Source organism: Momordica charantia, assembly GCF_013281855.1.
Source record: "Momordica charantia cultivar OHB3-1 chromosome 5 unlocalized genomic scaffold, Mcharantia_2.0 BLBB01000005.1, whole genome shotgun sequence".
NCBI lineage: Eukaryota > Viridiplantae > Streptophyta > Magnoliopsida > Cucurbitales > Cucurbitaceae > Momordica > Momordica charantia.
The window spans coordinates 17,096,174-17,106,827 of record NW_028275163.1 but is presented as its reverse complement, the minus strand read 5'-3'; the positions used below and the strand labels follow the sequence as shown (position 1 = coordinate 17,106,827).

General features: G+C 32.1%; 1 protein-coding gene across 1 annotated transcript; it reads left to right on the top strand.

Moving 5' to 3' along the window:
• The first annotated feature begins 3,682 nt into the window (after positions 1–3,682).
• LOC111023659 (disease resistance protein RGA2) lies at positions 3,683–7,470 on the top strand. The gene has a single exon (XM_022301125.2). The coding sequence runs from the start codon at positions 4,012–4,014 to the stop codon at positions 7,261–7,263; it is 3,252 nt and encodes a 1,083-aa protein (XP_022156817.1). The 5' UTR covers positions 3,683–4,011; the 3' UTR covers positions 7,264–7,470.
• Positions 7,471–10,654: the final 3,184 nt, after the last annotated feature.

The following is a 10,654-nucleotide window of genomic DNA, read 5'->3' as shown; positions in this document are numbered from 1 at the left end:
ATTGATGTGAATTTTTGTATATAATATTATGAGTGTACTGTTTTCTAAATTTAGTGATTATTGACTGTTGTTTTCTTGATCTTTAACTTCTTTCGAATTCCTATAAAATTAAATTTAATGTTTGTATTTATTACTTGATTGTTGTATTCACGAACCTTTGAATTTCTTATTTTATATTTATTATTTCTTTTATTAAAAATAGGTTTTGTTGATTTAAATAGAAGTATACTTTAACGAATTCTGAAAAATTTTAATCCAAGAGATGGTTTTCAGTTCTCACCAAGCTTCAACTAAAATAGAAAAAATTAAACAATAAAATCTTCAGTCAATTTGAGAGTAACACAATCCAAGTTAAAAATAGAAAGAGAGACCATTATAAAAATTACAAAAAAATCATATTTATCTCTGTTGACCGTTGTTGTTTTAATAATCTTAGGATTTCTTATTTTATATATATATATATATATATATATATATATATTTTGTATTGTGATATATCCTGAGTATTTTGTTTATTAAATTTAGGTAGGAGTGATTTTTGTTTTCTTATTAAATCATTGGAATGATCAAAGTTGTCCATCCTGACATGCAAAAAAATGTTGTTTAGAGAGGGTTCTTCTTTAATAAATGTTCAAATTTGTTATATACTTCTTTAATTTTTTTCTAAATTAACCTATAGAATTATTGTTAAATATATATATGTCATTTTCTTCCTAAATCAAACTATTCACAAAAGACCAAACAATTACTTATGAAGTAACAATTTTACTTTACAAGTTTCATTTGAATTACATTATATGTAATTAAAATTTAATTACCTATATGATCTCTATCATTTTTTTCCTTTTTTGTTTTTTTAAATTCGTGTCAAAATATTTCATATTTAAACTCAATAAAAAAGTTTATTTATGATAACACTTTTCTTTATGTAACCACATCCATTGGATTAACCTCTCTCAACGGACATATTTACCTAAATAATTTGCTCTTGTCAACATACCAAAAATTGAAGGACAAAATATAAATCTTTTAAAATTTAAATGGCAAAATAGGAACACAAAAGTCCAATTAATAAGTATAATATGAAAAACTAACACAGTAATCTAATATATAAAATAATTAATTTAACAATTTAAGTACTAAATATTTCTTCTTAAGTACTCAAATATGATCCCAATATATAAATTATTGGTCAAAACTAACTCATAAACGTGAAATAAGGAATTTAAAAGTAGTTAAGGCATATATACAGTAACAATTGATTTTACATTAGGAAGAATACGAACCTTAAAACTAAAATAAGTCATTAATATATTAATATGAAAATATAATTTTATAATTGACCTCATCATCAAATCAAATCAATTTATAGATTCTCGAATCTTCAATGTTCCCTTGCAAATAATAAAAACTTTTAATTTTCATTCTTTTTGAAAAGTTTTGAAAGTTTTGATCTTTCTGCAAGAGAAAAATCTTCATAGACATTTTGAGAGAGAAAAATACACAATTTTATGTATGATGTTTTGTTTCATGTTATATATATGTTTCTAATCACACCTATTTGGGAATGGATATATCATTTCATCGAATCACACCTTATGGATTAACTTATCTATCAACTTATCTATCTAAAAAAATACATCAGTCTGTTGTGTTATATATAAACAATTATCAATCTCGATCGCACCCATATGAGAATGAACACACCACTTCTCTCAACAGCCATCTCGGGCCAATAGTTGCATCCCACATAAGTTTCAACCGTAAAATAGGAGACAAAAATAGAAGGCAAAAATAGATTATTAGTAGGGAGGCAAGTGAAATTTAATAGTTTGATTTAAAAGTTTAAATTTGGCGAAGGAGGGAGATGCCTCTCAGTTTCTACAAATTGTGTAAGTAGAGTGTTTTATATTTTTTATATTAATTGTTCACAAAAATATATATTATTTCTTACCTTATTTGTTCACATTTTTTTATTCCTATGTTCTTCCTCTGTTCACCATTTGTTCCTCTATTGACCGTATTTGTTCTTCTGTTTGCCATATTTGTTATTTATTCTTCCGTTCACCGTATTCATCTATTTCTTTTAGGTCTTAGTGTTTCTATTTCTATAAAAGTCTATGTTATTTATATTTTTTTTAACAAATAAAGTAATACTTTTTGAGAAATTTCATACCTTGGAATAAAACTATTATGTATTTTAAGAAATATTATAACTTTTCATTTTTAAAAAGTATAGGAAGTTTAACTTTTTCTAATATAGATTTAATTTTGACTTTTTATGGGTAAGCTTTTAAATTTTTTTGTCAATTAGTAACTGCATCTAATTTTTTTTTTTCTTTTTAAATCCAAATGATTTCAAACTTTATCTTTTTAGAGCTATACTATTATTTACATTTTTATTTTGATCTCTATTTTCAAATATGAATTCACTCATGTGATTTGGGTGTCTGAAGGACCACCTCGTCGACTCCTCTCTTCAAAAGATGTTTGGATTCTTATTCAGTCCAAGATAATATAGATCTTCATATAGAAATTTGGAGGTTAACAATATCTTAAATTTTCCTGTTACGAGAATATAAATAAAATATGAATAATATAAAACACACAATGCAAAGAGTGAAAAACCCACACTAGAAGTTAAATATATTCACTCTTGGCTACCTTTACTATATATATATCTAGAGGTTCGACTATGAAACTTGACATCTACGAGAGATCGGTAGAGAAATTGTCACTCAGAAGAATTTTCTTTCTCAAAATTTTCAAAATTCTTACGAAATCCATACTTGAATGGAGTCTATTATTTTTTTTTATTTATTTATCTTTTGTTTATAGCAATAGAGAACAAACAAACTAAGGGTAGCAACAAAATAGATAACAAACAAACTAAGGGAAGCAACAAAGACGATCAGAAGCAAGAACTCAGGTGATGGCTAAGAGAACTCCCTCAAGCCAAACCCTATTCACACACTGCACTAGAGCAGCTCTAGCTAATTGGTGCGTAGCACCATTACCCTCCCGAAAAGTAAAGCAAAAATTAATAGAACCTGACAGATTGCAATAACGCCGAACATCGAAAAGAAGCATCCCCACTTTCGATATATCCTCGATATCATACATCCCCACTTGGGGTGATGGGGGAGTCTATTTTGGTAAACTCTCAAAAAGAAAAATTTCCATTCAACCAAATATCTTTTAAAAGATAAAGCTGAAAATCAATCATTTTAAAATTTGATACATCGTTTCTTCTATGTGTACTACTACCTTGATGACATAAAAGTTAGAACACAAAAGTTAGAAAGGAGGTTATTAATATTTTTGTTTAAATTTTATTTTAATCTCTAAGATTTTAAACACTTTTCTATTTTCACCTTATCTCTATCTTAATCTCGGGGAGGAGATTCGAACTCACGACTTTTTAGTTTGAGATATATGTCAATTATCGTTGAGCTATGCTCGCTTTGACGACGAGTATTAAGTTATTGAATATTATATGACAAAATAATATATAGTAATGGAAAAATAGTTAGTTTATTATATTTAAAAAAATCAAAATAAATAGTTTAAGTAACAAAATATTTAGAGACCAAAATTAAACAAAGAACAAAGTTACCAAAAAGAAAGATAACGTAAATTCCTGTTTGATTCCATGGTACAAATCTTTTCTTGATGCTGACGCAAAGGAAATTCATGGCGGATTAGCTACGGATTTTCTCGGATTCCGTGTTCTTGCACTGATTTTTCTTTCCCATTTCTTTGGAGAAACTCAGAAACAAAGACAAATAGTGGGCATAAAACTGTATCCAGATGGAGGCAAAGAACATTGTGCTCAGAAAAGGTAGGAAAGCTCTTATTCTGTTTGCTTGATGACAAAGAAAACAGGAAACGAGAAAAGTAGTGATTTCTTACTTGATGCCAAATCCAAGGAATTTATGGCATTACAAAACCAACGATGAATTTTGAAGTAGAACAGAAGTTGAGATTGAAGCTGACAAAATTGGAGGCATAATGGCCAGACTTCTTGTTAGTATGGCCGGAATTCTGCTCGGGAAGATAACCGAAGCCGCCGGCCGATCAGAACTTTGGCCGATTCGAAGCGAACTAAGAAATCTGGAAACCATTGTGTCGTCTCTCAAGGGCGTACTTAGGGACGCCGAGGAGAAGCAGGGGAACCGTTCGAATCTCACTCCTCTGCTTAAACAACTTCAAGATGCGTTTTCTAAAACCGACGATCTAATTGAAGAATTGGATTGCGAATATTTGATGTGGAAGATGAAGAATCGGAGGAACGATGTCGGGGTAAAGCTACTCCAATTCTCTTCTTGTTTCTCTTCCAATTTCGTGGTTTCTGCATCTGGAACTGCCCATAAAATCAATGAAATCATAGAGCGGTTAGTTGGCATTGATAAACAACTGTCTGAATTCTTTCTGGTTGAACAAGAAAATGAACATATCAAACGATTGAAGAGTGAAATGAGTCTGCGCACCGCCATTACTGGATCGCAAGTTTTCGGTAGGATTTTGCGCTCAAAGAAAGAGGCGATTCTGTCTGATAATATGGATTCCATTATTGGTAGAGATAAAGCAAAGGAGAGTATCATCAATAAACTTCTAACGAATGGAGATGATAAACAGAAATTTCCAGCTATTCTTTCAATCCATGGCAGTGGAGGGATGGGAAAGACCGCTTTGGCCAAGTTGGTCTATAATGCCCACCAAGTGTTTGATCATTTTGACAAGAGAATGTGGGTATGTGTGTCTGAAGATTTTGATGTCCGGAGGATTAGAAGGGAGCTTCTCAGCTCTGCAACAGGAGAACAAGTTCCCGACGCTGCCTTAACAGCCGATCGTTTACAAATTCGGCTGCAACGGAACTTGATTGGGAGAAAATTCTTGCTCGTTTTGGATGATTTTGGCGCTTTGAATCCCAAGAGAGAATCAGAATTGGAAGAAATATTGAAGATGGGTGCCGATGGGAGCAAGATCATTATCACTACTCGTAGTGAGCAAACTCTAAATGATGTTACAACACACGAGATTGAAAGATTGGACGAGGAGGAATCGATGGTTTTTTTAAAACATGCATTAAAAGACAAAGAACTTATTGGACATCTTCATGAAGTTGCAGAAAAGCTTGTGCCGAAATGTGGAGGAGCTCCTCTGGCAATCAAATGCTTGGCGGGACTGCTTTCTTCAGAAGCTAGTGATGGAGCCGAGCGCGCAAATGCCAAGGACTTGATCGAGCTATGGAGACGGTTAGAGATGAAGGGTTCTTGTGTCTTACCTGCATTCAGACTCAGTTATGATCTAATGCCGTCTTACTTGAAACCTTGTTTTCTTTGCTTGTCATTGTTGCCAAAAGATTATGTGTTCTACTCATTTGAGCTAATCCAACTGTGGATGGCACAAGGAATCCTTCATTCAAGTAGCGAAAATTCTGATGTCGTTGGGCAGAGATACTTCAATGAATTGTGGTCTCGCGGTTTACTCGAAGATGTTGAGGAGCATGCCTTCGGATATTGGTTCAAAATCCATAGCCTTGTCCATGATCTTGCAGTCCAACTGGCTGAGAAGGAACAAGAGAACCTAGGAAGTTTGCATCATCTTTCATTTGTTGACAGCAGCAACAAGGATTTGCCTCTGTCGACAATCGGTAAAATTCGTTGTCTTTCCGTTCCGATGGGAGGTGTGGAGCCAAAGATCAACAGACTCCCTCTTGTCAAATGCATCAGCAAGTTCAGGCAACTAAGGTTTCTGAACTTGTGCAACTTTTCCTTGGAAGAAATCCCGGCCTCCATCGACATGCTGAAACATTTGAGGTACTTAGATTTGCGTGGGAACCGAAGAATCAAAAGGTTGCCCGAATCGATTTGCAAGCTGCAAAGCTTGGAGACCCTGATACTTGCATTCTGCTCAGAGCTTGAAGAGCTTCCCAGAAATATAAAGAACTTGATCAATCTCAGAATGTTATGGATAACCACAAAGCAAGCCAGCCTGGGAAACGATGGCATAGGAAACGTAACGTCGCTTCGTTTTCTGGCCATCGGAGGGAGCGAAAACTTGACTCACTTGTTTGAAGATATTGACAAACTCGATTCCCTTCAAACACTGATAATTTATGATTGCAAATCGCTGCTAACACTGCCAGAAGGGTTGAAAAGCTTAAGTGGGCTATGTAATATGGCAATATGGGGGTGTGAGCAGCTGAAATTCACATTCTCACTGGGAAGCCTTGGTCTTAAGAAACTGATACTCAGAGGATTTCCATCATTAGCTCAGTTGCCAAACTGGATAGCTGAATTAGATGAGAGTCTAGAAGTGCTCGAAGTTGGAGAGTTTCCAAAGCTAAGTATATTGCCTTCCTGGTTATCAAATTTATGGATACTTCGAATGCTTGGAATCTCCAATTGCCCCAAGTTGACGGATAAATTGCCTCAGTATATGATGGAAAACTATGATGAGTTGGAAGAGTTGAGGATCACATTTTGTGGGTTGTTGAGCAAAACAATCATGGAACCAAGCAAGCATCGCGGCTTGCATATCTCCAGTATCCCTAACATTTATGTTGACTCGAGAAAAATCATTAGTGACAAGGCAGTTCATGCTGATCATGATAAAGTAACCAACCACGACGATCTTGTTGAAGGAGACAAACATGATGAAACCATTGATGGTGGCCATGGATCAATTAGAGAAGTCCAAAAAGATGGAGTTGCAGATGACATTCTTCATGTCGATGACGAAAAAGTCGGAGGAACAAAACAAAATAAAGCAGCTACGGACCATAGTCATATTGGGGATGGACAAACTGTTAGAGGAAAACAAGATGAAGTGGCTATTGGCCATAGTCAGGTTGGGGATAGACAAAATGTAGGAGCAAAACAGAATGAAGCAGCTACTGACCATAGTAATGTTGGGGATGGACAAACTGCAGGAGCAAAACAAGATGAAGCAACTATTGACCATGGTCATGTTGGAGATGCACAAACCATAGGAGCAAAACAAGATGAAGCAGCTACTGATGATTGTCATGTTGGGGATGGACAAAATGTAGGAGCAAAAAAACAGGGTGAAGCAGCTGATCATGTTAGTAATGTTGGGGATGGACAAACTGTAGTGGCAAAACAAGATGAAGCAGCTATTGATGATAGCAATGTTGGAACTGGAGCAACCAACAGCGATCATTCTAGTAATTATTTGGGTGACGATGGCCATCCCGGAGGTACACAAACTACGGTAATTACGCTCCAAGGTTTCTAATTTCGTATTACATTCCATGTATTTGTATATAACTTGCTCTCTTTATTCACAAACTCATTTTATATCCAAAATTGTATATATAATGTTTAGTTCACCCTAATCACATGTACGGATTAACATATGTTTTTATTGATTGAAACTGTCATGTCTTTTGGTACACTATGCATTAAAAAGTCGAAGGAAAATCTTCCCAGCTTAAAAGTATTATGGATTTCTGTTACACTATTACCGCATTGATATATTAGAAATGTATTTTTTTTTAGGAGTAACTAGTTTGTAACACGACTCATGCGCGTGTTAGGTAGAAGATTGCAAAGTAGTAGTGTTACATTTTTATTCTAAAATATAGCTATATTATGGAATTCTATTTAGGCATTAGATTTTAGAACAATAATAATAATTAATTATAAAAGAACTTTACAAGCGGTAAACTTGGTGCATGTGTTTGAGATTGTTTTGTTGAAACGTCTTCCTCTCCCATTTTAATACAATGCTATATAATTGGTAAACAATGCTTGTTGAGAATATCAATTGGGTGTTGGATATACATCATCTAGCTTATCCTTTCAACCTCGTCTTTTTTGAGCACATTGGTTGGCAAAATAATAGGATAGTTGATTTCCTTTCAACCTCGTCTCTTTTGAGTACATTGGTTGGCAAAATAATAGGATAGTTGATTTCCTTACCAAAGAAATGCTGCTAATATTTTATCTTTGTATTTGTTGTTGGCCTCCAGATTCTTTTCCCCTTTAGTTATTTCTCATACTTGAAGATGAAAGACTTACCGATGTAGCCAATTTAGTAGTGTCCTCTATTATTATTTAATTGAAGTGACTTTCGTATGGAAAGGGAAAAAAAAAACAAAGCTAATACCTTGCAATTCATACGAAAATAGTAGTGTACTAGACTATTATATTCTATTCCACTCAACCTATAAACTTTAGAAAAATAAAATTAAGAAAGTAAGAAAAATATACTAAAAATGGAAGACACGAAAGTTTTGTGAATATATATATATATATAGCTCCTTATATAACTGTAGGAGTCCAAGATCATAAAATTTTGATCATAAAACTATTAAAATTTTGTTATTAATTATAACAAAAAAAAAAATGAGCTCATAAATTTTAGAATTCATCTTTAGAATAAAATGTACAAAATTTTTAAAATTAATCTTCTCATATTCCATTATTAATTTTAACGAAAAGTAAAACCATAAATTTTTCTTAAATTTTTCATATTCAAGCTTTTTCATATTTTAAATTTTCACATTTTTGTCATTGGTTAATTTTATGCATTTAAATTATTCATAATTTCAATTTACATTTATAACATTATTTTTAAAAATTATTTAACTATTTAAATTTAAAAACTTTTGAAATTTATCCTTTATTTATTATAATTAAAGAAAAAATAATAATTGGCAGAGGTTAAATTAATAAAATATGAAAAAATGTAAAAAATATTTTATTTTAAAAAAGTGAAAGAGTGATAATTTATTTATTATTGTATTTATGTGAGCATGTGAAAGGTTAGAAGTGAGGTGATATTTTAATTATTTATCTAAGTGAATGTGGTATAGATGTGTCAGGATGGCAAAAAAACCCGTGGGACCCGATCGGATTGGGAAATTCTCGGTTTGACCAAGGACGAGTCAAACCCGAGATCCTAATTGGGGTCCCCGATGGGGACGGGGCGAGGATGGGGGAGGTCTCCCTGCCCCGTTCCCGTCCCCGTCCCCATCCCGTTTAATATTTTATTAAGTTTTCTATTTTTTATATAATAATATTAATATATATTAATTTTTATTAATACTTTTTATTTTTATTTTTTGAAAAAAAAAAACTCAAAGCTAATAACCTATTTATCCACTTTTCTTCTTTTTTTTTATACTAGTAATAAAAAATTAGTTAAAAAAATTAAAAAGTATATATATTTAACGGGGGTGGGGATGGCCCCCGGCCCCGCCTCGCCCCATTGCCATCCCTATAGGTGTGTGCTTATCACCACAAATATGCCTCCACATTTGAGTATAAGAAGCAATTGCGCAAAAAAAAACAATTGGAATATGTGAGAATATGTGAGATATAGATAGCTAAATACAAAACAAACTATAAAGACTAAACTTTTCTTTGTATTCCACCCATAAGAAACTTAAAACTAAATAGAGAAAGAGTAAGAATAGCAATAACAACAACAATTAATTTGAAAGGAAAGTTTAGCAAATAATCATTAAATTTGGTGAAGCCAAATGAGGGGTAAAGCACAACCACTCTCTCCATGAATCAAAGAGATTGACAAAATCTATTCACCGTAACTACAAATCTAATTAGTCTCAACATGATACTACCTTACAATTTGAGGAGCAATGAGAAAACATAGTTTTCTGTCGTGATGATAATGGATATGACTCATTTCTCAATTAACTCTCTCATGAATAATGAGGCTTTTTTGTTCACCTGTGATGATAATGGATATGACTCATTTCTCAACTAACTCTCTCATGAATAATGAAGTTTTTTTGTTCACCTAACAATATTGAACAAATTGTTGAAGAAAAAAGATAAAAGTTATGTCGTGTACAAAATGAATGAAAAATGAATCCTTTTTATAGTTATATGTTGGAGTGGTAAAACTTTTGGTATTACAATTTTTTTTTTAATTTCATGAAGTATATAAATGAAGGTAAAACTATTCACATTCTGCCTTTTTAAATTTCCTTCTTTTATATTCCTTTATCAATAATTATAAGAGCAATTAATTTTTATTTATAAATTAAAAATTTCAACAACTGTATAAAAAGTAAAAATTAATTTAATTTTGATGTAAACGTGCGGGTAGTGCAAAGGACTTTTATATATACTAGCAACAATCATGTGCAATGCACGTGAAATTAAAGGTTTGTTTTCCAAATATATTAAAAATGATGTTTAAAAAACTAAAATATGAATTTACGAAAACTTAAAAGGCAAAATAAGAAACATACATTCTCCTTCATAGATACATCTCTACCATTTGATTGTGATATTTCATATCGTAGTCTAGATCACACACCATATGCGGATGATAACACTTTCTTTATGTAACCACATCTAATGGATTAACTTCTCTCAACGAACATATTTACCTGAATAATTTGTTCTTGTCAATAAATTTTTGAAAATTTAAATGGCAAAATAGGAAAACAAAAATCCTTATAATATGAAAACTAATACAATAATCTAATATGTAAATAATTAATTTAACAAATCAAGTAATAAATATTCATGGTTAAGTACTCAAGTTAGTTAATAAAGACATAAACGTAAAAATAAACATGAAATAAGGAATTTAAAAGTAGTTAAGACATATAGAGCAACAATCAAGAGTCTATATTACGAAGAATAGGAAC

Coding starts and splice junctions, on each gene's coding strand:
- LOC111023659 (XM_022301125.2), top strand. CDS start 4,012: ATGGCCAGACTTCTTGTTAGTATGGCCGGAATTCTGCTCGGGAAGATA.